Here is a 27473-nt window from a genome sequence, read left to right on the forward strand (position 1 = left end):
GTTGTGCCTGGCAAACAAGAAGGATCGATAGGGTTGTGAGGATTGCGTCTAGCCAAGAGCGTCCAATTGGGAAACTTACCCCACAAGATGGCTTGGACAGAACCTATCACTTCGAAGGTTGCTCTGAAGCGAGTATCAACCACCGCAGCTGTACTTCGGCACGGCATCAACTGCCTCACATGCTGTCATCTTGCACTTCATGCAGAATTACCTATCAAGTCCTGCGACAGTTCCGCGAGGTTATCAACACAGCCCTCAAATTGTGTCCCGAAGCATCGGTCCTTCTTGTGCCGCCTCACAACAATGTAAAAGGGGCTACAGGGCAATTCTGCCGAAAAGGTAAGGTACGGCTTTTTTTATCTGTCGGGAACATTTAGCCACTCGTTTTGTGGGCAAATCTGTCAGCATAGCATGATTTAGAGATTCTACCGGTAAGACTCTTTGGTATTTGGATTCGTTCCTGCATATCCTGTCAATCTTGTACAACCAACGAGAAAATGTTCCTGGTCACCGATTATCGGAAACACGCGCTGACCACAGCGCAAAGGTTACCAACAAACCCCCCTTTCACCTGCGCAAGAAGTCCTATACGCACCAATAGCTTCCTATCAATAATGTGGAACGTGCTATGGGCCACATGGGATCAATAATGGCAACAATGCAGACTCGCATTATCAACCTATCAGACTAACTGCCCGTATTACTTTTCCTCTATCGGACGTCTTACGATTCTCAGTTACTAACTAGCAGGGGGCTCCACCGTTGGAAAATATCCCGTCGCGGTGCAGAGGCGATCTTTGGTCAAGGCCGGGACGCTAGTCTCTATGATTAACATCTTCAAACCGAGAGCCCCTTGGTGTGGACAAGCTGTGGTTCTAGGCAGCAAGGGTCTGAATTGTCTCCCAATACCAGCCTTACCGCTATCCGACTATCAGAGGGGCTTTTGTAAAGTTCGATTGTCATTTTGTCTCAGCTCGCCTCCTCCCACGCTGTCGGTCACTTTTGGTTTCTCGTCTTGTTTTTTACTAGAAAACTACGTTTTCAACTTCATGTTCAATTACAACTAACCTCAGTATCTGGAATGAGAGAGGAACAGGATGGGTATCTATGATGGTGTTGCAGGGAATGCACCTGCCTTTCGGACATTTAGAGATGACAAGGCTACGGTTCTCATGAGTTGGGTACGTAATTCTTTCGTTCTTTGAGCTTCAATTACATGAGATCAACTCGGTTCTCCACTTCCCCAGGTTTCCTAATTTGCTGTTGTATTCATTGATCAACTTTCACCTGCAACCTTTTAAAGCAAAAGGCTGCGAATCACCTGCATTTCAAATTGACAGTGTCTTGAACGGAGAGGCATCTCCTTACCCAACCCTGTGTATGTTTCATATAATTATACTGATAAAGTGTGATGATAGTGGTGTACAATATACTCAATAGTAGTCATTCTAGTTCGTGTATTCGGCCGCTATGTACGCACAGAAAAGTTCTACAGAGAAGACGCCCTCGTCACCCTAGGAATAATCCCCCTTTTAATACGACAGGCGTTTGTACACGTCGTTCTTCTGTACGGAACAAACAACACCCAGTTTCTATCGCCTCCATCGGATAGTGTTATATCCCGCCGCGAGTTGGGAAGCAAGCTCGTCCTTCTTGCGCGCATATTTTACGCTGCTTATCTGTGGTCTCTGAAGTTCAGTACCAGTACCTTTCTGAATCAACTGACGGCTAGCACGACCACCAACGGGAACCGACATGATCGATCTTTTAAATTGTTCAATGGCTTATTGGTAGCCACCTTTTTGGGCGTGGTGATTAGCATACTCGCTCCTTGTCAACCGTTTTCACATCTTTGGCAAGTGACGCCAGATCCGGGTGCTCAGTGCAGAAGTGGTTATGCATTTACTATCACCAATGGGGTCTTGAACGGTCTCACCAATACTGCACTGGTTATTTTCCCACTTCCCACAGTGTTAGCCTCTAGACTTGGAGTTTGGAAGTAAGTACACCGAAAGTCTTCTACTTTATCAAACTAACAAACGCAAGAAAACTATCCATAACCATTCGTCTCGGTTTACCACTCCTCACAGTAGCCTTCACGATCTATCAAACAACCGCCATAATACAAACATCTTCCCATCCTAATTCCGACCACCAAGCTCATCGCAGTCTTCTCGCTTCGATCGACATCCTCTGGAGCACCTTCATCGTTAACGCCGTAGTTCTCATCTCCTTAACCCGTGACCGTGGCTTCAAAAAGAGCAAATGGAAATGGGAAGTTATTGCCACGGGCGAAGAAGCAGGCGGCTCCGGGGGTCGACTTAGAAAAGTGCAGGTAGGCTGGGACGCCACACAAGGCGACTGGAAAAACGACGTCAAGATCATTGCGGGGCGAGACGTGGATAAACTCGACATCCAGTCGAAAAGCGGGAAGTGGAGTAAAAATAGTCTGCATTCGGATGATAAGAGTGATGGGGATGAGAGTATTGAGCTGAGGGATCTGGGGAAGGAGGACGAGGAGGGGATTGTGAGGATGGAGGGCGTGGAGAGGCCTGAGAGGGCGAGGTTGTTGGGCGAGATTAGGGTCGCGAGACAGTGGGAGGTTAGTACTTCGAGGTGATTGCGAGATATACAGAACCGTGTTCTTGGATGCTTTGTACGAATGATGTGTTTTATGGAATGATACCTTTTGGGCGATTGAGCGATGTTTGTTAATTGTTATGTACAGTCATGTATTGATGTATCTTGTGAAATAGTTCTTTTCTGGGTTTTATTGAAATTTTTACACTCTGAAAGTCCCGTAGAGTAATCGATTGAAGTTCTTCTTCCTGTCCCTCTAATGTGTGTGTGTGTGTTAGAATTTGGCGTTTTTCATCACACGTTGGGTTGGGTGTCTAGTCTCACTAATTTTCTTTTCAAGGGGTTTTACTTCTGTTTTAACATTTGTATGCCTCGTTCCACGTAGACGAAACTACATCGTACGAGTAGTTTTTCTTCGTTGAAGATGATTCCTTTAGCCGCTCTAGATTTCATGTCACTGAAAAAACGACCGCATTACTTTGTACAAGCGTAGAAGATGTGCAATACATTTGGATGGCTTCTCGATAGGAGGTGTAAGGGAATAGGTGATACTTAGTGCTTGTAATTGCTCCATAAATGCTAGCGCTGTGTACGAGGAGCTATTGCCAGCGAGTTAGCTACTACCCACAACTTCCACATTCCAAGGAGTTTAATTACTGAATAATGACACAAGGATGAGAGAGGTGACTAAAGTGTCAAAGTAAAAAGAAAAAGGTTGCTCAACTAGTCTCGCGGATCGTGATTGATGGGTGGAACGTACTTCTCCAATTGTTGAGAAGGATGCAAGTGTAGAATCTTATTCTTGACCTCCGGGACTGGACTACATGGTTGAGTTTTCTGAGTTGACACAAAGGAGTAATCTGTGACACCTTGCAAGGCAACGAGAAGAGTACCATGAAGTGCGACTCGCGAGAGACATCTTGCAGGTTGAACTTGCAGTTATGTTGGTCACACTCACATAGCATAATTCCAATTTCTGTGTACCAATAAGCATTGTTGTCCGGCGAAGTTTTGAAACGAATCGCACGCGGATAAACTCGGTTTGTGTCACGAACTGTAAGAGGAACGATTGCTGACTGCATATTCAAAGAGCCAAAATACAGTTGCATGCGGAGATCAGATGATCAAGACAAGGAACTCGCCATTTACTTCTTTTGAAATCTGGAAATAGTAGGTAATAACGAAGCTACGGCTTGTTCTCAAATCAAGTGAGCCTAAGCTGGACTGCGGCCTTGAAATAGGAATACATGATCTAACAGCAAATATTTCAGATATTGAAAATACAGTGAGCCAGGCCACCTGTGATGTTGTTTTTCAAGTAGATTCGAAAATCATACTTCAGTAAAGGAGATGAATTCTTCAGGTTCCCTGACGTTTGTCAACTGTAAAATTGTAGGAATCCGTGGCAAGCAGAAGCAGAATACTCCGGACTTTGTGATCAAAACTACGGAGTCAACATTTTTTTGAGCGAATGACAACTGAGATTTTGGGTAATTTAACTCGAGATTTCAGTTCTCTTCGCAGTGAGAATAGCCAGGTCTGCCAAGCAGAAAGGAGTAAACACGAACAGTACAGCTGAGTACAGACTCTGTCGCCTAGAATTATGTGTGCGAAAGTATCCGAAAACTAGGTCTCTCGAGTCGGATGAGGTGACTTTAGACTTTAACCGCTGATCAAATGCCAGACTGCTAAATGTAACACCAGGGGACATTTCACAAAAACGGATGTCTACCGGCTTGGCGAGCATGATTTCAATGTATGTTTTACCCCCTTGCTTACATATGTTCTATATATAGAGGTGATTGTTGCATATGCTTATGAAATATGTCACGCAATTCTATTGACCTATAACTAATCGATTCTAGAAAAATCCAAACAAACATGAGTGCAAAGGTTGTAAATGTGTAAGCGAGGGGTAATGTTAGTCATTACACTCAACGTGCTTTTGTGGTAAGATACAACCTACACTTCGAAGCAATGGGGGGAAATCGCAGTACGAAATTCAAGGCAGTATATGTGACGTTACCTTCGCCGTGCGACTCTTCAAGTGTCAAGTACTTAAGCTCGTCAACCTTGAATTGCCTGATCATCGGATAAAAAGAGCTCATCTGATACCAAGGTAGTCCAGAACTTGTTAACTTGGCCAAGCATAAGCTTAAACCAATTATTTGGCTTCTCGGAAACTAAAACATGGCGAGAACCACGTTTGCCATCTGTGACTTACTCTATTGAGCAAATCGACCCATGTGTTCGTGGGGTAGTGTTTTGCTCGCAAATATAAAACTGGATGTTGCAACCACCTCCATTGCTTCGCCATCTATCAACGTGATCGGACTGTTGAATAGTCCGGTATAGAAAAGGGAAGAGCAGTAGCATCGAACCTTAGATTTTTATCGGAGACCTTCCACCGCATCTCCAAGTAGAATCTCCGACTCTGATTCATCTCCAAACAGAAAAATTCGAACTGAACCGTCACCGACGGATATACAACTTGAGATACAAAAGGATCGGTTTCCCGATTCAAAAGAAAACTTTAACTACAACACTCTCAACTCAACAACCTTCTCCTCCATAGACGCACTAGCTCCTACCATAACATTAGCATCAACGTTCAGTTTTTGAAAAATCCCCAACATGCACTCATCTACCTTCCTCTTCTCCCTCCTGGCAGCTTCGGCCTCAGCTCTTCCAGCCACCGGAATGCTCGCCAAAGCCATCATGGCAAGGGCTCCTCCAGAAGCCAACGTAGTCATCAATAGCATCACCTACTCCGGAGCTGGTTGCCCTGACGCTGATGTGGCTTCGCAGGTATCTGTTGACAAAACAGTCGCTGTTTTTCTCTATGATGCCAATCTTGTGTCGACAGCGGATCCTGGGACTGTCAAGTGTGCCCTCAATCTTGATATCAGTGTGGTTGCTGGCTGGAAATATGGGGTCGGGAAGAGCATCGATGTGGCTGGTTATGCTTCAACGCAAGTGGGAGTACAGGCTGGAGTTGATGTGAAGTTAACTACTAGCACTGGATCGGTATGTAAAAAGTTTCATCCGAAATTGAGTATATTTCGTGATGTTTCAACCTGCTTGAAATTCAAAAGACAGAGCTCTTCTGACTGATTAATACAGTTTACTTGGGCTACTCCATTGGGCACTTCATTGGCCCCGACAGAGCAGGATGTGCATATACACCTCTCTCGACCAGACTCTGGACCATGGTCTGCTCCTGGTGGAGGTCTTTCAACTCTAGAAACCGCGATAACTATAGATCCTAAATCCAGTGGAAATACTGGTGTCTTGATCTTAGATACTCTCACTTCTACATTGGAGTACAAGAAGGTCTAGAGTGCTTGTTATTTCCAATAATGTGCTGAGCTAGTACAATTTCGAAAGGGGCCCCTTTTGAAGATACAGGGAGATAAGAAGATGCTTGGAAACTTTTGGAATTTTGTTGGCAAGAAGTTGTTTTTATTAGTAAATAAAGAATTCGTCGATTAAACATTTGCGATGCTCGGTTCAACGTTTTAAAAATCATTTCACGACTACATACATTCTTACCAACATCTGCCAGTTTCTCCTAGCTAGCTGTTATTTTCGCTCGTAACATTCATTTATTCCAGCTGATACTAAACCTCATCGTCAACTTGAAGCACTCTCAAATAACCTAGGAATGCGGTGGACTCGCCTAAGCGAGACCCCTTTTCTAAGTATCGATTGCCAGCAGGAAAACGATAGTCAAACCAAAATCGCATACTTAACTTCTATATTAGATGATCTCAACTAGTCATGTACAGTGACCTACAGATCATAAGATGGATGAGTCACAGCCAACTCTCTATCCATCTCCTTTTGTATGTAGTCACGTGCTAGAGGGAAGGACTCCGTTATCGACGTTTGCTTGGTTCTATGATGCATGAGGCAATATTATGTGAGTGTCACTAGTATTGTAGTCAATATGCGCTGTTTGATGTTGTCTAACAGGGCGTTTGTGAGAAGACGATGAAGCTGGTTTGGGTGTGTTAGTTGGATCTCTCGTGATGAGGTACTTTCCGCGTTGAAGTTACCAGGAAATGCTAATTGATAGCACAACGGTATTTCTAACTGCTCGTTCTCTAATGTTGATCGAGATGCCTGGTTGACAATCAATCTGGCTATCATGCTTCCTCATGCTGAGTGGGTAAGTGACATGGGGGTGATATGGTGATCAAGCCGAAACAATCTGAAGGTATTCTGAACAATGATATGGTTCTAACGGGTAGTGTATGTTTCTATTCCAAATTCAAACATATTAAAAGGCGCCCCGAAATTGGTCCACCAGTTGCCTTCCTAGAGTCCTTCTCCTACCAATATCTCCACCAGTCCGACCATCTGAGCCTGTGGCTGCCGTAGCACTCGAATTCTCACTTTCCAACCGCCTCCTCAAGACTTCAAAATCCTCCTCCCGCTTCTTAGTCTGTACTCCGACCATCCATCCCGGAATACGCCAACGCATGACCGCGCCTGGTAGCACTTCATTTCTCCACGAGTACCCAACAACCCATCCTACAGCTGCGCACAAAAGTGACCCCGGGAACTGTGATAGAGCAAGTTGTGCCGCTGGAAGATATGTGTATGATTTGTCGGAAAATGTAAGGCCTACGAAGGGTTCATTCGTAGGCGGGGCAGCCGATGCTGCTATTCGGTATTTGTAGATATGTGGAATGATGGCATGATAATGTGCGAGTATCGCGAATATGAGGGGTGTTGGACCCGCGGGGAGGTAGTTTAACTTGTTGAATGATAATGGTCGAAGTACTACTGCAAGGAGGAAAGGTGGTATAAACGCAGTGAGACAGTATGTCAGAAGGATGAAGGACTAGAAATATGTTAAAATCAACAGGTTGAACGATGCTGCATATGGAAAACTTACTGCGTATTTCCGCGACCCCCAAAGTCTTTCAGCAACTCTCATATGGTATAAGGTAATTGCCGCAAAGAGTACTTCTGTCGAATTCGTGTAACAAAATTGATAGGTGAGTATCCGCCATAGTTGATGATACCGCCACAGATGAGGATCAACTTGTATGTAGAAGTAATGCTTTACATCTGTGATGCTAGCAAGTATCGAAGCTGCGACAATGCCATATGTAAGGCTGCGAGAGACTGGAGCTCCTGCGAATCCGGAGGAAAGCATATCGAATTGCGAATTGAAGCTGGCTATCCCTGTGTGACCGTCTCCGAGATGTTTGGTGTAAATTGAAGTTCGGAAACCGTTGTCAACGTATCGTAGCTACTCTGTGCAAGGCGAATCGGCTCATTGCAGGATGTTGTGGTGCGCAATGAAGTTTGCGATCGAAGAAGCCAGTTGTCGTTTTGTCAGCCTTCTGTGGAGTTGGAGGATGTGACGTCCCTCGGCCGAGGACAGCTTCGACCGGCGTGGAATTTCTTGGTGCCGCGTAACTTTCGAGTCTCAGCCCCAGCCTTTCGTAATAATAACTAGTACATGCAATACTTCTGATCTCTGCATAACATCTGTCGCTCTTTGGTTCTCTTTCCTTATACAAAATCTTCGACTGCACACTAATAATATACACGCCAGCAGACAAGCGACTCTACCACGTCCAGAATCACAATTCTACAACGGAGGACTGGTTCCTACACCAAACAATTTACCAATCACAATGTCTCTACATCTCTCGCAACTACGGAAATGGATACTAGAATCACCTCCCATCGAATGGAGCATCAATCAGCTACGAGAAATGCTGATTGGAGCCTTGCGACAAGGCCCAATACCACAACATATAGCTTTCGTAATGGATGGAAACCGGAGGTTTGCCCGGAGTCACAAAATAGAAACAGTGGAAGGGCATAATTTGGGATTCGAAGCTTTGGCAAGGGTATGTGCCTGTCCAGCTACCAGTGGTATATCTACTGACGTGCCGGTTTTCAGATATTAGAGATATGTTATAAGTCCGGTGTTAAGGTCGTCACAGTCTATGCATTTAGTATAGAGAACTTCAAGCGCTCGAAATACGAAGTCGACGCCTTGATGGACATGGCGAAAATCAAATTATCGCAGCTGTCGCAACACGGCCAATTGCTGGAAAGATATGGGGCATGTATAAGGGTACTAGGCCAGCGGGATCTGGTCAAACCGGATGTACTGAAAGCGGTTGACAAGGCGGTGGAAATGACTAAGAACAATGGAGAGTAAGTAGAAACTGCCATCTTTCAGGATTCAATGACTAACTTGAGTTCAGCTGTGTGCTGAACATTTGCTTTCCATACACCTCCAGAGATGAAATCACTGGGGCCATCAAAAAAACCGTGGACGAATACTCCAAACCATTGTCCGCTCAAGCCAGACCGTTCTCACAAACCAGAATTACTCAGAAAATACGGTCCAAGAACCTTGACGCATCGCCACTTCGTGCCGATTCCCCAACGCCATCTTCCAACTCTGACGTTGACGATTCGTTTTCATCAACCACGACATTGCATACTGACTCCCCAAACGGGGGTGGAGAAGCTTCCATTTACCCAGATCCGGAAACGATTACAACTGATACTATCGAATCTCATCTCCTCACTGCTGGGGATCCTCCTTTAGATCTGCTGGTGAGAACGAGTGGTGTCAAGAGACTGAGCGATTTTATGCTTTGGCAATGCCACGAAGACACGGAGCTGGTCTTCCTGGACTGCCTGTGGCCCGAGTTCGACTTGTGGAACTTCCTACCAGTGCTCGTTGAATGGCAATGGAAACAGAAGCATCTCGAAGATAAAGAGCCTGCGAATAGTGTCAAGAACCTCAAGACTAAACTAACATAAGGAGGAGGAAATAAATTTTCAGATTCCGCATCTAGCAGAGTCAGACGTGCGAGTTTGACATGTTTTGGGAGCCTCGGCGTTTGTTTTTGTAAATGATATCCAGTTATTGGCAAGACTAACAAAATGTAATTATTTAAAAGGACTAAAGGCGAAATGGAAGACGTAAAACATCTGCAAAGTTTTCTTGTAGAATTATCTGAGTTGAACTTCACGAATTGCGAATGATTTCAGATTTGGTTGTTCGCTAGTTGGAGAAGCAGCTCAGAACCGATACCGCCGAGACCCACATTTATCACGTGCTGGCCGATAACGCCAAACCCTGATCGGCGACCCGTATGGCAGAATGCAAAGCATGCAGCACATTGTCCCCATGATGGTATTCTAAGTGACGGATTCTGGGGTCGGTTTTCACCTTCACTTCCAGCTTTACAACATCCCTATGACCACTTTGAAGCCATACAATATCCTACGCCGGGTTTCAATGGACTTCACGAGCTAATTCTTTCAGCTAGAACAGTCTCCATACACCTTGCGCGCGTCGCACGCCCACCCCCTCTAATACCTACAACAGCTCGACGAAGACACAACTTTGCATGATGAAGACAGCAAAACCATTACCCTCTGATCCCTCGTCGAGTCGCAGAGCTCAACCGGTACGGCAGACTCGAACAAATCCTTCGAGGGCTTCGATTCCGGGTGCTAGACCGTTTGGCCCACGATCGTCGCTGAGCGGCGGTTTGGAGGAAAAGGACGTCGAGATTTTCCCAGCCATAACACACTTCGCAGACTCTATAACAGCTCTCCCGAAGGAGCTTATGCGACACTTTACACTGCTGAAAGAAGTTGACGCAAAAATATTTGCGCCAGAAGATGATCTTGGGAAATTGGTCGACGCTGCGTTGAGCGCCCCTCTTCACGAGCGACGTCCACTAGCAGATACACACATTTCTTTCGGACCGGGCTCAATACCTATGAGCGCACAAGGCAGCACCAATGGCTCGATTGTCAACGGACATCCCGCGTCTGTCGCATCTATTCCAGATGCTGATGCCCAGTTTGCCTCGGCGGCCTACGATCCGGCCAATATTCCACGGCGGCAGCTTTTTCAGCACTGCGCGTTCACAATGCAAAACATGCTGGTCTCACTAGATGAAAAAAACCACGTTATTTCCACTGCGGCAGAAGCCCTTACCAAACAGCTCGCTCGGATCGACGATTGTTTCCCTTACATCGAGCTCGAAATCAGCGACGAAGCACGGTACGGGAGCACAACACATTGGGCATATCCAGAAAATCGAACAGGAAAGGCGGTTGCGAGCAACATTCCGCGGAGAGAGGCCGCGGCTGTGAATACTCTCTCTGCCGCGGCCCAGCAGCTTGCAGAAGAAGCTGCGGCAAGAAGTGATGCACGGAAGCAGGCTCTGCTAGCGAAAAAAAATCATAAACAGGCTCCTGGCGAATCGGATTTTGACGAAACGAATGAGAACCGGCAGAAAGAGAGTAAAAAGTCTCACGCCAAAGTCAGGAAAGCAGCAGACGCCTCACTTGGTGTTGGATTGGGCATAACAACTGCACCTGGAACAAACGGAAATGCCCCCAAACGTAGAAAGGTCGAAAAGGGACCAACAGGTGGCGTTGTAATGGAGAGAGCTTTGAGCGGCGTCTTTGGTAATAATGGGACAGCGACAAAGGGCAAGGCGGCAAGTCCACGAGAAACTCCTGGACCAGATGCTGCGAAAAAGAAGCCGAGAACAATTAATGGAACATCGTCACGGAAAAGGTACGTCGCATCGTTACTTGCCGATGTCTATTTATTAACCATCGATTAGGAATAATACTGTAACTGCTGCCATGTCGCCCTCCATTGCGTCTTCCCCTATTCGAACAACCTTCCCAGACCCAAAAGCTCTGGTGCGCATTTCTCCTCCTCCTACGAATGGTGCTCGACCTGTGACATCAAGAGCAAGGCAGAATTCTACCCAGTCGATTGTAGAGAATATACGTCCACGACAGGAATCGGTGGCTTCTATTAAGCCAAATGGAATTGCCGCAATTATCCCAGATCCTCCAGTAGCCGCAGCTACCACAAGCAAAATCTTGCCCGAAGTCAGGTTGTCGTTGAAAGAATTGGCAAATGGCAAAGTGGAACACGTCCTTGAAGATTCCACACAAACCCAACCAACAATTTCGAGTGGCAGTGTCATCAGCAGTCGAAAGGACAGTGTTACCAAGAAAGAAGACACGGAAGTGAATGGCGGTGCTGTGCAAATCATTCAGCAAACAGCTGTGACCACGAAGAGCGGGCGTGCAAGTAAACCTTCGACACCGGCAATGCCCTCATTTCCGGACCCACCGCGATCTAGATCAGCACGAAATGTCCTCGAAAATGGCTCACATAACAAACGGAGTCATAAGAAAGGAGCAGGTGCGGCTGCACAACTTATTATGCAACAGGCCATCGAGGACGATACCTCGAGCAATGTGCCTGATGACGATGAAGAAGATGAGCCCGGTCCGGATGAGCCTCGATACTGCTACTGTAATGGTGTCAGCTATGGCGAGATGGTTGCTTGCGATGCCGATGACTGTAAAAAGGAATGGTTCCATTTAGAATGTGCTGGGCTCAAGGTTGCGCCCAGAGGTAATGGTAAGTTGACCTATCAAATCACCAGAGGAACGCTACTAATTCCCATGATAGCAAAGTGGTACTGCGACGAGTGCAAAGACCGAGTAAAATCCAAACGTTTAAACGCTCGATGATGTATACGAATTCTCTAATCCGACATGATAATAGGCGTGACGGAGTTCGAAACATTTGATATGGGAGTTTTTATCGGGCACTATTGGGGCGGATCCATTATCCTTTTTTTGGTAGAAAAATGCCTGGCGTATGATTTGACTCGTTGAGAGTTTAAAAGGTCCTGGATATAGGAACAGATCGCTGGAATGGCGATGGGATACTGATTTTTGACTTGTATTTGGGACGGACCACTGGGTATGGTGGGCGCGGTTAGAAGTGTGAATAATTGGGTTAGAGGTATATAATGGTTTCCGTTGAATGGAATGATTCGAATATTTTTGTGTGGTACCGTGTCAGGTGCGTGTTTTCAGCTTAGATGGGGTTCTTGTAGGTCACCTGCTGTGGACTCGGATGGCTCGTATCGAACGGATGGGTAATGTGAAGGGCATGTGACCGCTGGAACCGGAGAACGAAGACTAATGAGGAATGGAAGACTAATCATTGCATGAATGAAACCAAATTTGATCTGTTTTTAAAAGTATGATTATTGAACCTCTTGAAGAATGAAGATAAGAGCTGAGAAATGTGTCCCACGTTCGTTCGCCTCATCAAGGGGTGCTTCCGCCCAGAACTGTAGGGCTGATATACTAACCGGGCGACGTTCTTATATAGAGAAGGATAAATGAAGCGGTATCCCACTATGTTTCTTTCCTTTTTCCTTCCTATCTTTCGCCATCCCTTTTACTCTTTCGAACAGGTTACTCTTGACATTGGAGCTTAGATCATTCGTCGGGCGAGGATGAAGAAGCGGTGAGAATCAACGGCCAAGCTCGATACTTTCAGCTCGAGAAAGATATTTCGAAATACCTACCATCCACGTGATGGACATACTCGTATTTCATTGCAGTAGTCTCTTGATCTTCCTACTCTCCGTCGCTAAGCGCTCGGTACTCGACCCGAACAAAGTTCCAACCCATCGTGACGTTTGCTAAATCAGGGGAAGCGGAATCTGGGGTAAGAAGTTTACGGCTTGCAGGCACGCACGGCGAAGCGAAGCATGCTATTACCTCATCTCGTCCAATCAGCGGCGAGGAATGCCGTAATGATATTGGATGATGGATGCGAGCCAAGGGAGTTTGGGTTTGTGTTGAGGATGTCTCCGTTGCTTTTCCGGAGGGGAGGAGTAGATGAGGTTGGAGGTGGTGGTGGATGGGATGGGATTTAGGTGGATGTGTTGTGGTTGTTGGTGCCCAGGTGAAGTACTTGATATTGTGGTTCGGGCGAAGAAATATTCTTTTTGCAGCCTTTCCTAGCTTCAGGTACGCAGTGTCTGGCGCCGAAACCCATAGTAAAGCATAGATAGCCAAGGAAGCAGTGAATGAATCATACGGCATTCGGAAAGAAAAAAACTTTCTTTATTCCTGTTATCTAATCCCATTCGCCTCTGAACCAATCTCTTTGTGAACAACTAGAAAAGGACCAGCTACACCCTCCAAAATCCTGTCATAGTAATCCTCTACGAACGCTTACTCCGCATTTTCACCATCGTCCCTAGTCCTGACGAACAACGCAGCCTACGCAGGACCTCCGACTTATTATTCATAGATTGGTCTGGGGATTCCCTCGTGCAGACGTTTGCGTTGGCAACACACCGTTCCCCGCTTAGCCGCAAGAGTTTCGTTGACTAAATTCGAGGGGTTCGTGACAAACGGATTGGGCGTCTGGCCAAAACCGACGACCGTGTTGGTTTGTTGGGGAATTATTTTAATTTGGGAGGAGGAAGTATAATAAGACTGCAGATTGTTGCGCCGCGAAGGAGCGTCTTTGGGGATTGTTTCATTGTTTCGTCACTTCGCATCATCTCGCCTGTCGTGGAACCTATTAACTGCCATTCACTGTTTTTGGGGTGAAGGAATAGCGAATTATCACCACGTCCCCGTGCGAGATTGCCAATTAATAAGTGGATCAAATAAGAGGATATAAGAGTCATCTTTCCTCTGTCTGGAAAGGAAAAGAAAAAATGGCAATCGCTCAGCCGACTTCCAATATGTTGCCTTCACTGCCCGCCAATAGACGAGGAATATCCCAGGTCGCGTCGCCTCTCCCTCTTACAACAACAAACCGCCAACTCCACGACCACAATCAACGGCCGGTTGATCTCAAGAATAATCGCAAACACTCGATTGTTTTGAATATGGATCGCAATGATCGAGCGAGTTTCTCTAGTATCAAGGAAGGGGATTCGGGAGTCGCGCAGACTTTTACGACGACGAAGACGTCCAGCTATTTGCATAAATCATACACGCCCTCCGCCGAGGACGAAGAGGCTATTCAAGATGGATTCGTGACACCGCCGGATGGAATGTCGGGGCTTCAGATGCAGCAGCCGACTATGCTTCACCCGTATGTGTGTCCTTGCGATCATTTCCAGGGATGGAAGAAAATCAGTCTGGGAGGGAAGACAAAGAACAAGAGCTTTGGAGATTTGAGAGCTTTGGGACATCGATGGGCATGGGACTCAAATGAGTCGACAACGACGGTCCCGGACGCGAACGAGAAGACCGTCGATTCCGGAGTGGCGAAAATCGAGGGCCAATATCCGCCTGGTCAGGCGCCTATAGAATTGCTACCTATGGAATTACTTGGTGAGTTCAAAATTTAATATACCAATGACAAAGAAAGGGCACACCTCACATCCAGATTTTTTCACGATGCGAGACTTCGCGAAAAATTACATCATGAGAAATGTAGTCACATGACGCTCATGAGCCTTGGGTTTTTCCTCCTACATTGATGAGATGGATTTTAGCTAACCGTTACAGGCGCTATCATTGACCAGCTGGCCACTGATATCCCTCCAAATGGGTTCACAGCGCGGAATATCGATTTGATGTCATTGCTTTTGACATCACGGGGAATGCATGCTGCGACGCTGTCGACGCTTTACAATAACATTACGATTCCGCATTCTAGGATCTTTCGGAAGTTCCTCTCGCATGTTTCGGAGTATCCGGCGCTGGGGACGATTGTGAGGAGGATTGATTTTTCGCACTTTAATCCGACGGGAGCGGGGATTACGGCGAGAGAGCGAGCGCAGACTCAGAATCTTATTCCGGCGACGTTACTTCAGTGTCTGCAGTTGACGCCGAATCTGAGGGAGTTCTTGGCTCAGGAGCATATTGATGACGATCTGGATGAGAAAGTCATCAAGACGCTTCTTTGCGACTTGCCTAAGCTCAAGGCGCTAGACTTGTGTGCTTGCTCATCTAGTTCGTTCAGAGATGCATTTAACGCGGTTATTGAAGCTACACCATCTCCGATTCCTGAGACTCTTCCAATCACCCGATTGAGCTTCCACGAATGCACTGTTTTGTCAGCCGCTACATTTTCCACCCTCCTCCCACGACTACCTCACCTAACTCACTTGGATGCTGCACACACTCGCATCACAGACAACGCTCTATTCTCGATCCCACAAACCGCCAAACTCACTCACCTAAACCTAAGCAAATGCTCTCTTCTCTCCGGCTCCGCAGTAGTCCACTTCCTCACCAACCACCCCGCCGCCAAAACCCTCGTCTACCTAAACCTAGGCATGGACGTAAAATCCCACGAAATGCTCACCAGCGAAGAACTCACCTCCCTCCTCCCCATCCTCCCCACAACCCTCAAATCCCTCTCTCTCAAAGGCAGCAAGATGAACAGCGACCACCTCCCGCTTCTCCTACCCCTCACCAAACACGTCGAAGAGCTCGGACTAGGTCGCTACCTTGACCTCAACGACCTCACTCAGCTCTTCGTCCCGAATGAAAAACTGCCCATCGAAACACAACTCGCGTGGACACCGCACTCCATCCACTACGTCGACGTATCCGATCTCACGCTCGCTCAACTCGATCTCAGCACCCTCTTCGGCATGCGCTGTCCGGTTCTCAAATCGACCGCCTCCCCGCTAGAGGTCCTGGAGATCTCAGCCGAGGTCTTCAAGAAACTCGAGAAGAGCCCAGCAATGATCAAGCGCGTGGGATGGACGCTTAAGGATGCCGGAAGACGGTATTGGCTTGTGAGGGTTAAGGGGCCTGAGGAGCAGGCTGCGGATAGTGGTGCGAGGGAGTGGAAATGGGGCGCGCAGTATTGGGGCATGAGGAAGGTGCCGGTGGCCAGGGCGGAGGTGGGCGGGATGTATGGGTTGTATATGTTTAAGCGATGAAACAAAACAACTTGAGGAGGATTAGTTGGTTGCATGATGGCGTTTCTGTCCGGGTTTGACTTTTACATTGTCGGCGTTTTAGCATCTCACCTCTCTATGACACGAAAATGAATGATGAAGGGATGAATGATTGGGAAAAAGTTAGCGAGTGAGCATTTAGCATGGGATGGGTGTTTTTGATGGGAGTGGGTTTGTTTCGAGCGCATTTGGGGGTATTGTTTAGGGTGGTGGTGTGTGTTTTGGGGTGGGAGGTTGATTCAGTAAGAGGGATTAGATGTAAATCAAAATAAAGAAAAGAAAAAATGTAGGAAGTTTATGAGAGGTCGGTAGTTTGGGATGTGAAATTACTTTGATAGATGAAATTATGAGATTTTTAGAGGTAGTCGTCTCATGCCGATTCCCCGCTCGTTCTCTACACCAAGCATAACGCAATCGCTCTGTGACTACCACTTTCACACCCATCCAGCTCCAGGCTAATGACTTTCTTTATCCTCGCTATTTTCAGCTCAATCCCGCCTCCCGTCACTAGTAATGTGTTTTCAACATACCTCAATATTATATCAACACTCTTTCTCGGATATTCGTGCAAGGTGTTTTAAAGCATGGAGCTAGACTAGACGTGATAGTCTTCCTATATGTCAAAGGGAGGAAAGTCGAGGATGTGAGGATGTGAGGTATAGATAGGTTCTGGAGAAGCATGGTGGTGGATTTGGAGTGGTGAGGGTGGTTGTGAGGTTGTGGGGGTGGTTATGGGATTCGAGGAGTAAGGTACGGTACTGCGTTCCGCTAATTTTTAGGTAGATTCGTGTGGTTTCGGTTTGAGATAGTGTGAGGGAAGATGGTTATGGTTGTTGTTATGACTTAACATAAGCACGTATACCAAAAAACAAAACCTGCACCCCCCGAGATGTTTTCGTCCTACTTATTCAGGATCTGAGCAGGACATTGCGGAGTGTTTTCACTTCTGTTCTGCAACAGCTAGTCTGCTACGCAGTTCATCCGCGGGGAAGTAAGGTGTGAAGGAAAGTGGATTGTGCAAGAAATGCGTACGCGATTTAAACACGGCGGCAAGTTCCCCCGCTGAGAAGACTTCTCGTTCTCAAGAGTGCGGAAAAAGAGATAAGTATATCGTGTCTGTGATTGTGCAATGAAGGAATACAATATACGCAACCACCGCCATTTTGGTTGTCCACGCACCACCCCACGCTCCTCGTCTTTTAGACGTAGTGCTACATAGGGCTTCGTTGTTGCTGGGTCGAGCTGCGATTGATTGTTTTCCTGTGGGGGATGGTTAGCTTGGTATGGGAATACGTAGTGGCAAGTAGGTCTTTTATTTATTCTAAGGCGTGATGTTATCGAAGTAACTTGTTTCATTCCCAAAACTCGTGCTGTTGTTCCAAGTCATACCGTTTCCTTCCCAGCCTATTTATTTATTAATGTGGTTATTTCATTTTCACGTATATAATATTCTATAGTTCTCCACTAATCGCTACCAGAAATACCATTTCCACAATCTCACCCCCATCCCTCTTATGTTAAGAACTAATATCACATTCACAGACCCCTCGATATCCGGGTAAAATTGTAGAAGCAGACAAGGGTATACCCCTTCTTCGTGCGCTGTAGGAGTAAAAAAATCAAAACTGCAGACGTTTGCTGGAAACGGTAGTCGAACTTGTTGTCCGCATCCTACCTCCCAAATGCAGCCTTTTAGGTTGACTGCTGCTTTGCTGCGGGGTTTGTGTGCTTTGTATATCTGATTGGATATGTATACATAGAAGAACGCGCGCTTGCGTTTTTGTTTAGAAGTGCAAATCACGAGGCTTATGCCTATTGTAACACGATTAAAATTACATTTTCATTATAACCTAACATCATCTCTTTCTCCTATATTCTCTCTATTATTATTATAACCTTAATTTATCTACGATAAATAAAAATCTAGCTACAAATCATCTAAGAGGCCCTTCCGTAATTAATAATTGTAAAACATTTATTTAAGAATATAGATATCTTATTACGCTTCCTAAGATTTATTATTCGTAACACACATCCCAATCTTTCATTCGCTACCCCTTCTCCACTCCCTCTTTCTTAGTTACTCACTAATCTATACTGATCTTAACAGTTCTTCCGTCATCTAAACCTCCAACCTAATATCCTAACATAATACATACCTCACTAACCTTCCCATTTTCCATTATCTATTGACATTATGATTTATTGTTTCTCAATCCTTGTCTATTCCCTCGACCTCATTTCATCTAAATTAAACAGGAATCTAGTTCCCTTCATCTAAGTGCGCATTCTGTTCTAGAGATGTAGATGGTAGGATTGAATGTGAAGTGAGAAATTAGACTACTAGTTTACGACTAATTGTTACATGGCGTCACTTTACCATTTCTCTCTTCTTTCTATTTTATTTCATCTATATGATAGAGGAACTCAATTGTGCTTATCTGAGTAGGTATTTGGATGTCTCGACATGTAGGTTGTTAGATTTTATGTGACGTGAAATAACCTGATAATGAAATTTAATTGTAAAGTTGTATGATAGCCAGATAGAGATATTCCGTATATTGAACATATGGATGGTATTGAATTAATAGATGACTTAATCATGATTATTTGCATATATAGCTTTTCATAGAAATGCGGATAGTATTCTTCCAAAATTTGTAGAATGATAAGAGTCTTACAATTTTCTTTACGAGGGTGGGGAGGGGCTGGATAGGATGTCTGTATTTCATCTCTTTGGCATTTATTTCGTCTTGATTGTCTCTGAGTTGATGAAGGATTTAGCTTCGCTCATTTGAGTGGGTGCTTGGCGTTCTAGAGCTGTTTGATATTCTTATGTATTGTGTGAAGTAATGAGATTCTTGAATTTGTATTGATAGAGATTAGAAACGGACGTGACACAACGTTTCATCTATCACGTCTTTGATATGTTTTGTTTTGTGTAATTACCTCTGAATTGATTAAGAATTTAGCTGTACTCATCTGAGTAGGTGCTTAATCCTGTAGAGCTGTGGAATGGTCTTCTATAATGTGTGAGATATTGAAATTCTACTACGAGGGTGTAAAGTAGCCAGCCACGACATTTCATTTATCTCGTCTTATATCTGTTCTTCTGGGTTTAATTCGTCTTTATAAACCAAGAAATTCGTTTAAGGGTTTATTACTCATCTATAGCACTAGAGTTAGTTTAGTGTTAGCTGTTAAATTATTGATTAAGAATTAGGCTTTTATTTTAGGTGGGCAGCTTTTTACAACCTATATAGTTTAAGTAACTAGGCATACTTTCTCACTTATCCAGTCTCTTTATTAAATTCTCATTTTTATTTGTCTCTAAAACTTAGTATTTAACGTTGACTTTTTCTATTGTGTATATTTCTTTTCGAAACATCGACTCAGCTACACGTCGAAGTACAGATTCATTAATTTACAGTCAAAAATTTATTCTATCTAATTTTCCGCTATGCACGTAGCGTTACAAAATTCAAAGCACTATTCAAAACTACATCTAACCAGCCATCCCGACATCCCCATCACTATCAACATACCCATCATCAAGAAGCGCCGGGTCAACCTCCTTATACGACCAGGGAACCCACGGCTCACTGAACTCCTCATCACCATCATCATCTACAGCTACTCCCTTCCCCTTCTTCTTCTTCTCTGCTTCTTTCGCCTTCTCCTCTTCTGCCAGCTTCCTCTTTTTCTCTACAGCCTCTCTCTTCTTCTTTCCCCGATTCTTTCTCTTTCTCTTCTTCTCCGTGATATCCAATCCAGCGACATCCTTGTCCAACTCCGTCATGATAACACCAAGACCCTGTGAAGCTTGCTTGGGCTCTTCCTCAGCAGCTCTACCAAAACCACCGGCTGCAAAGAAATCATTTAATCCATGCAGACCATCTTGAATGCCACCAGCATCAATGAAAGCGCGGAGTTTGTCTTTCTTGGCCGCCATTTGTGCTGCTGTGGGCGCGACGTTGTTGAGCTTTTCTGCCGATGGACTCGATGTGCTGGCCACTATCTCTTCTGTTGGTGGTACGGCAGTGTATACATTGTCGTCCACTGACTATACGAAGATTAGACCATGTTTAGAAGTGACAGCATGGTGTGACTTACACGAATGTCCATGCCTGGAAAATCCCTACTTTTCTTCTGCCAATACGGCTCAATCCAATCGGCTTTCTTAGCACTCTGTGCTCTACTTCCACCCTTGTCATCTCCAATACTTTCAACATAATCTGCCCATCGTTCATTGTAATGACCCGATCTCTACCTACCATCAGTAAAACACTTAAAATTATTCGCAGACGAACTTACCATCAAGAACGCATTGTACATCATATCCCACTTGTAGCCTATACAAATGTTATAATTAACCTGCCTTTGCTGCGCCTCGTCACTCGGCCGCGGATCCCAAGTCGCATACTTCTTCTTCAGCATCGCCAACCAAAGCGCCTCCATTTGGCGGCGGGTAACGCCCTTGTTCTTGCGGTCGATTGCATCGACAAACCGCTTATATCCGAGCTCGAAAACGAAGCCGCGGAAGTCGAATTGGGGCCATTCGGGAACGGATAGGTGGGAGATATCGACTGCTTCGAGGATGGCCGTTAGGGGGCTCATGGTGATTACTTGGGGGAGTCGCGCGAAGTGAGAAACATCGTAGTACGAGACTGGTTTGTCTGAATTATGATAGAAGGGGTCATTTAGAGTTGGATCGTTTAGACTGGAAACCATTTTTAGAGCTAGGAAGGAAAGGAAGTGTCTGGATTGGTGTTGTTGCGATTGGAAAGTTGTGAAGCTGGGAGAATTGTTTGGTGGGAAAAGATTTTTTTATAGCGACTCTTGCTCGAAGTATGAGAACATTCACCATCGAAAGCGGGGTTTGTTTGGTTATTCACTGGAAATACTGAAAGTGATGGAGGGGAGTGAATCGTCTGTCGTTGGACACCATATATCAAACTTCCCAAAGGAAAAGTTTAACTACGCAAGATTTGAATCAAGATCAAATACCCCCAAGTTACGAGACACCCCTCTAAAGTTCTACTTCATTACCGAACGATTGTAAATAGTCAAAATATCCCAAGGCAACTTATGGAAATATTCGTCGTCGAATCTCAATCTTAACCTACCAAAAGATTTAACTAAGCGTCCTCAAAAACTAAAGAAAGATAGCAATTAGAATTATATTACTTATAAACATGACTCCTTTTCCCAAATTCATCCTAAACTTCTATCCATCCCATCCTATGCCCCCGAAAAGCTAAGCGAGAATTCAAAAAATCTCCAAAAAAGATTGTATGATCATGATTTTTTATTGTGCACAAGCCCCCAAGTTCCCACTCTCAAGTATGGCCGCTCCCCCTGACCCACTGGTATCTAGTCAGGCTAAACCTCTCGAACGACCGGTAGTCTCCCGTAAGGAGTTCCCGAGATGCACTAGACGCTTCTCACATGCCATCCATAAGTTTCAGACATGGGCAAATGTTATAATTAGCGGAAAAAGTGCGCAATGTTATTTATAAAGGAAAGAAATAAACGATTGGACATTAATATTCCGGGGGAACTGTGGGTGGGTCCATATGTGTAAATTCACTGCAAAGTTGTGAGGGTGGTGGCCGTCACCTTTAACATTTGGAACAGCAACGTACGAGCATCTGGTTTCAATTACGCCAACAACAGTTCAGAGAATCCAAACGCCTTCAAGTATCTTGGTTTGTTTGCTTTTTCGTCAAATTAGAATACAATTTGGCTCTTGGTGGAACAGATATGAGCCCGTGTAGGGAAATCGTTTGGTAGGCATCCAAAATATAGTTATTTTCGGCCTAAATTCACAAAATCAAACGCAGTACACTCTCTACCGCTCAACGAGAGCATTTAATCTGCATCTGCTTCTACTGAATAGAGATGTGGAATCGCAATTATTGCAATCAGTGGTATGGATCCAGCTGCGACCTTGGCGTTAGGCAAATCGTATTGTATTGATTTATCAGGCAGAGAAGTCACCCAGATATTTGAGCAACGAAGTAGTCACTTTGATAAAATGCAGTTATATTCGTGGGAGCATAAAACCTTGTTGGAATATGTAGATAGTAACAGTACATTTAGGGTATATAGTATGCAGTGATATTGTAGCTGTATCGCACAATCCTGCCCAGCTTGAGACCTGAATCATCTTCGTGGATTTTCTATGGAGAGAACATTTGATCTAGATTTGTGACACGAGTGCTTTAAATGCTACAGACACGAGTTACAGACATGACTTCAAGACATGATACGGAAATTATCTTTCTATGCCAACCATTGACCCGGATTGCTCGACGTCACCGCACTCCTCATCCTCAATCTCCCCTTGTTTTCCAATTTCAAACTTCTCCAAGGCCTTACGGAGTTTCCGAACTCCCGATTTCTTCTTTCGTCGCTCCTTCTTGTCAACACCAAGCTTTCTCATAGCTCTACAAAGTTTGCGAGCGTCACGTTCTGCATCCTTAGTTGTCATGTCCCCCATTGACCGTTCCACATCAGCATGCACATTGATTGTAGAAACCATGTCTCCGGAGGGCTTCTCTCCTGGTCGCTAAACCCAAATTAGTGGGCTGTCTTCAAGTATGAAATTAAAACACACCTCAATATTCGACTCCGGGAACTTCTTTTTCTTGTTGACCCAGTAATCCTCAGTCCAAGCCTTTGTTCTCTTAACCGACTTGTGTGGCTTTGACCTGAATTTCAACAGAGCCCTTTCAAGTTTCGTGTCGTGTCTGTCCGATTCAATTTTCGGCGCATCAGGCCTGTCATCTCTCTACCCCGTATTAGAAAATATTTAACGTCCCTTGGACTCAATACTCACCACATTGAAACCATGATACACAAAATCCCATTTCTGCCACATGCACATTTGAAAGGTATCTTGATCCCTTCTTGCCTTCTTGGACCTGGGATCATAGACTGTGTATCTTTTCCACAAGGCATCCATCCAGAGCGCTTCCATATGCAGTCGATCAATTGGTCGAGAATTCTTGCGATTAACTGCTCCGACGAAGTTTTTATAGCTAAGATTGAAGATCATTTGATGCAAGTTATACTGGTTCCATTTTGGGACCCAGATGTGCGATATGTCTACTTCTGAGAGCATTTTTGCGACGCCGTTGTTGACTAATTGTGGAGGAGGTTTATTGAAGCCTTCGACGGTATAGGAGAGGATATCGCGTGGGACAGGTGGAGTGGCCATGGTGGAGGTTCAGGTCGGTGGGTTGGAGTTAGAGCAAGCTTGCGAATCAGAAGAAAAGCAAGACTGAGGAGATGTTCAAGACATGAGACTAGGCAGAATTGCGTCGAGAAAAATTTCGAGACTGATTCACCCTCGTTGCCCTTTCCTCCGCGTAGAAACTCGGAAAGCAATTCGGCCCCTCAACCATATTCACCTCTATTATCTTTCTCTTTATTCATGAAAATGTTGCAGCAATTTGACACCCAATAAATATAGGATTCTCTCACAAAGAAGTCATAATCCGAGATTGCGGTCTCATTTTGGAAGCCGAGAACCGTCCATAATTCAAACTGCGTATTCTGTTTTCAAAGAAATGAACCTCTTCATCTGATCGAAACGAGGAAAAGAAGGCTGGATATCAGAACCCTGCAAGTTTCTCAAGACGGCAACAAGATCGAGAGAGAGCTGAATTGTAGAACCGCTGTAAGATTTAACGTCGGATTGGGGGATATTCCAAAGTTTCCCAACACCATACTTGATGTACAGCTGCTTTGACTGTCTCGACTCCATCACAACTCACCAACACATGTGAAAGCTCAAAGTTACCTGCGGAAGGCTTTGCTGAAAGTACAAATTCATAACGCACAACTCTTCGATATTTTCAGAAGCAATAAAGCTTGATTACAAGTGTGACAAGTAAACCTAGAACACAAAATATGGATACATCGCTGGAATAAAACATTCAAGCAGCGGTCTTATTTCCGTTGGCCTTAGTTTGCATTACGAATTAGTGTCAGTATCAAACCTCTTACTATGGATCGGGCCCTCGTAAGTCCATTTCATACCCAAACTCCGACTCTATCTCCGAACCCTGCGTCACCAAAAGGTCTTAAGATCCATGGTTATCTGAGCTTAAAACTCACGTGCGAAACTCATTGTTGAAAAAGAAGATGCTGCAAATTATCTCATGATTAGAAATTTCTAGTATGCTTCTATTAATAATTGATGCTAATTAACTGTCAATTGATCGCAAGGGCCGGTTGGATTTATGAATATTGTATTTCTAGCCTTTGCCTGATTCTTTGGTTTGCATCTAGCATAAAGTACATAATTGACAGTTTACAGTATCTATTGGTGACTACTTCTGTAGTGTTTGATGTAAGCGTATCCGAAAGGGGTATTGCTCTGCCATATCGCTAAACGAGCTATGTCCAAAACCCAAGCTAATTGATCGACATTAATCATGATTCGGGCATAATAATGTAACTTACGACTCAAGTTACAGGAATTAATTACGATGAAAGTAAATCGTGTTAATAATTAGTCATGGCAGAAGCCTTGATAATCTTCTTAAGCGGAGCTCTCGACGAGATTGGCACTTTCAAATATCAATATAAACTCGGCAAGTGCCCATCTTCTTCTTCAATTCGACCTCAAGATTCTTCCATATAATTCAATCGCAGAATAATGACCAACCAAGCAGCATGGCTCGATGGCACTGGCCAAACCTTTCGCGTCGGATCAGCAGAAATGCCCAACATCGACGCCAACGAGGTGCTCATCAAGAATTGTGCCATCGCAATCAACCCTATTGACTGGAAAGTCCGCGATTATGGCTGGCTCATCAAACACTGGCCGACCATTCTCGGAAGCGACGCCGCTGGCGTGGTCATTGACGTTGGCAGCGAAGTGCACAACTTCAAGAAAGGTGACCGCGTTATTGGTCATGGCATCAGCATGATTTCTCAGAAACCTAAGCACGGTACCTTTCAGCATTACGTTGCCTTCGAAGCGCCAAAAGTGGCTAAGATCCCAGATTCAATGTCTTTCAACGATGCCTGCGTCCTTCCTCTTGCTTTTGATACGGCGGCAACAGGACTCTTCAAAGACCATGATAAAGGCTACCTTGGACTCGAATTCCCGAGTATCTCAGCAAACCCTAGCGACAAAAAGCTCATCATCTACGGAGGCAGCTCCTCTGTCGGTGCGCTTGCTATTCAACTGGCTGTGGCTGCAGGTGCCTATGTTGTTGCAATTGCCTCTAGGAAGAATTTCGACTTCTGCCGCTCGTGTGGAGCTCATGAGGTTTTTGACTACAACGATCCCACGGTGGTAGACGAAGTTGTTCAAGCCGTGAAATCGGGGAAACCAACCGACTTTGTTGGTATTTTTGATACCATTTCCCAAGAAGAGAGCTATAAGATTGTTGTGCCGATTCTGGAGAGGCTGGGTTCTGGTAATTTGGCTACTGTGCTTGGTGGGCCCAGCAATCTTCCTGCGGGATCAAAGACAGCTTATGTTGAGGGAATCAATGATTATGTTGATCTTCTTCGTGGGAAATTTATGACTCCTGCGCTTGAGCAAGGCATACTCAAGTGTCTTCCAAAACCCTTCGTCGTTGGAAAAGGGTTAGAAAGTGTTGAGAAGGGCTGCCTGGAGAACAAAAAGGGTGTCAGCGCTAAGAAGGTCGTCATCGAGCTTGAAGTAGAATAATACTGTTGATGGTTGTACATAACCCCTCACTTTAAGACTAACATATGTTTATTTTTCAATAGGTATGACCACCTAATGGTCGACCTGATTATTTACTCATACGATCTTCACTTTCATCATCTTTTCAAAAAGTTTCATTTCAAATGAACAATTCCTGTTCGCTAGAGTGGCTTATTCATATACCCGAAGCAATATACGTATGCGGTATTTGTAAAAAAAGGAACTTCAATCGTAAATCCAATCTCCTGTCTAAAATTTTGAGCGAAACAAGCGAGTAGCGGGTCACCCAGCATTGAAGTAACCACCGGCATAAAACAACATTGAACTCGTACATCGCGGATAAGAACTCTAACTCCGTCCTTTCGACTTCCAGGAACGTTTAATGAACATCAAACTTGCATTTTTTGCGACTAGTCTGCAGACTAAAGACTAATTTGGAAGGAAGCTTGAATTTCGGCCGAGATTGATTGCTCAGCAGCTCTGATTGTGGGGAAACTTTCAGATTATACGACTCCATTAGTCTGCGATATTTTCATCGAAAATCTCTCCTATATCTCTTCAACTTAACTTCCATTCGCAATGACATTATGATAAGAAATTGTATTATTTTCGGGTCAGTGAGCCCACACTGTGCCATGGTACAATTGACCTTGGAATTCGTCCAGTGGGCTTCAAAGGTTATCTTGAACATATTATTTCAGACTACTATTCTGATTTTTGACGGCGGTTCTGAAACTCAACTCAGAAGTTTTCACCATTTAAACCTTGGATTGATTGAAAAAGGTTCATCCATTGGGGAAGCATGGCACTCTCTTCTTTCCAGATTTTGACTTTGTGCTATTTTGGTGCAAGTAATTGATGAGACAATATCTTCTCTAAACGTCTAGTGACTTTGCACAATTCTGGAGTTGATGTTCCTGCCATGACATCAAGTTGCTAAATTATGTAGAATGCGCCGCTAAGCGAGAGCTCAGTATTTCATGTCTTTACTTTGAGCACCTGTCCTCGATCAGACGTCTCTGTGAAATTGAAGTCAATACACTTAAGTAACTTCATCACTTGCAGCGAGGATGTAACTTTCTCATTACTATGACAATTTCGAGTCACCCAAGTAGCTCGTAAGAAATTCATGTTGTTTAAGTTCAGATAGCCAGTAAATACCATCAAAGGTTAGAACTGATAGTATCAAAAACAGTATCTCTTTCGCTCACCCCAAGAACTGCTACTTTAGTCCTTATAGTAGCAGCATTGCAGGAAGAATATCGTTGATAGAACAGTCAGACCCTACCAGATGACCTAAATATTTTCCTTAAGACTGTAGGTGAACATCTATCATTGTCCAAGATGATCCGCATCTTAGGAATGCCGTAATTGCAAAAAGGTAGATACATGGAGTTGGTAATCGGTGTACCCTATTCTTCTGTTGA

General features: G+C 44.7%; 9 protein-coding genes across 9 annotated transcripts; 6 read left to right on the plus strand and 3 right to left on the minus strand.

Annotated features, from left to right (window-relative positions):
- Nucleotides 1-1097: 1097 nt before the first annotated feature.
- On the plus strand, nucleotides 1098-2620 carry GLAREA_07377 (uncharacterized protein; the record flags this gene model as incomplete). Its single annotated transcript, XM_008082065.1, has 3 exons — nucleotides 1098-1181; nucleotides 1419-1999; nucleotides 2047-2620. The coding sequence occupies 3 exons, from the start codon at nucleotides 1098-1100 to the stop codon at nucleotides 2618-2620; spliced, it is 1239 nt and encodes a 412-aa protein (XP_008080256.1).
- Nucleotides 2621-5214: 2594 nt separating this feature from the next.
- Nucleotides 5215-5919, plus strand: GLAREA_07378 (uncharacterized protein; the record flags this gene model as incomplete). The annotated part of the gene is made up of 2 exons (XM_008082066.1): nucleotides 5215-5607; nucleotides 5704-5919. 2 exons carry the CDS (start codon nucleotides 5215-5217, stop codon nucleotides 5917-5919), a joined length of 609 nt encoding a protein of 202 aa, XP_008080257.1.
- Nucleotides 5920-6862: 943 nt separating this feature from the next.
- On the minus strand, nucleotides 6863-7747 carry GLAREA_07379 (Rhomboid-like protein; the record flags this gene model as incomplete). The annotated part of the gene is made up of 2 exons (XM_008082067.1): nucleotides 6863-7429; nucleotides 7484-7747. 2 exons carry the CDS (start codon nucleotides 7745-7747, stop codon nucleotides 6863-6865), a joined length of 831 nt encoding a protein of 276 aa, XP_008080258.1.
- A 487-nt stretch (nucleotides 7748-8234) lies between these two features.
- Nucleotides 8235-9384, plus strand: GLAREA_07380 (Undecaprenyl diphosphate synthase; the record flags this gene model as incomplete). Its single annotated transcript, XM_008082068.1, has 3 exons — nucleotides 8235-8453; nucleotides 8507-8766; nucleotides 8817-9384. 3 exons carry the CDS (start codon nucleotides 8235-8237, stop codon nucleotides 9382-9384), a joined length of 1047 nt encoding a protein of 348 aa, XP_008080259.1.
- Nucleotides 9385-9980: 596 nt separating this feature from the next.
- On the plus strand, nucleotides 9981-12144 carry GLAREA_07381 (FYVE/PHD zinc finger; the record flags this gene model as incomplete). Its single annotated transcript, XM_008082069.1, has 3 exons — nucleotides 9981-11164; nucleotides 11214-12031; nucleotides 12083-12144. 3 exons carry the CDS (start codon nucleotides 9981-9983, stop codon nucleotides 12142-12144), a joined length of 2064 nt encoding a protein of 687 aa, XP_008080260.1.
- Nucleotides 12145-14144: 2000 nt separating this feature from the next.
- On the plus strand, nucleotides 14145-16334 carry GLAREA_07382 (RNI-like protein; the record flags this gene model as incomplete). The annotated part of the gene is made up of 2 exons (XM_008082070.1): nucleotides 14145-14769; nucleotides 14947-16334. 2 exons carry the CDS (start codon nucleotides 14145-14147, stop codon nucleotides 16332-16334), a joined length of 2013 nt encoding a protein of 670 aa, XP_008080261.1.
- Nucleotides 16335-19512: 3178 nt separating this feature from the next.
- GLAREA_07383 (uncharacterized protein) lies at nucleotides 19513-21083 on the minus strand (the record flags this gene model as incomplete). The annotated part of the gene is made up of 4 exons (XM_008082071.1): nucleotides 19513-19528; nucleotides 19898-20415; nucleotides 20466-20618; nucleotides 20667-21083. 4 exons carry the CDS (start codon nucleotides 21081-21083, stop codon nucleotides 19513-19515), a joined length of 1104 nt encoding a protein of 367 aa, XP_008080262.1.
- Nucleotides 21084-22629: 1546 nt separating this feature from the next.
- GLAREA_07384 (uncharacterized protein) lies at nucleotides 22630-23574 on the minus strand (the record flags this gene model as incomplete). The annotated part of the gene is made up of 3 exons (XM_008082072.1): nucleotides 22630-22923; nucleotides 22972-23145; nucleotides 23194-23574. 3 exons carry the CDS (start codon nucleotides 23572-23574, stop codon nucleotides 22630-22632), a joined length of 849 nt encoding a protein of 282 aa, XP_008080263.1.
- Nucleotides 23575-25020: 1446 nt separating this feature from the next.
- Nucleotides 25021-26046, plus strand: GLAREA_07385 (GroES-like protein; the record flags this gene model as incomplete). Its single annotated transcript, XM_008082073.1, has 1 exon — nucleotides 25021-26046. One exon carries the CDS (start codon nucleotides 25021-25023, stop codon nucleotides 26044-26046), a length of 1026 nt encoding a protein of 341 aa, XP_008080264.1.
- Between the last annotated feature and the right edge of the window lie 1427 nt (nucleotides 26047-27473).

The sequence above is a fragment of the Glarea lozoyensis genome (assembly GCF_000409485.1).
Source record: "Glarea lozoyensis ATCC 20868 chromosome Unknown GLAREA16, whole genome shotgun sequence".
NCBI lineage: Eukaryota > Fungi > Ascomycota > Leotiomycetes > Helotiales > Helotiaceae > Glarea > Glarea lozoyensis.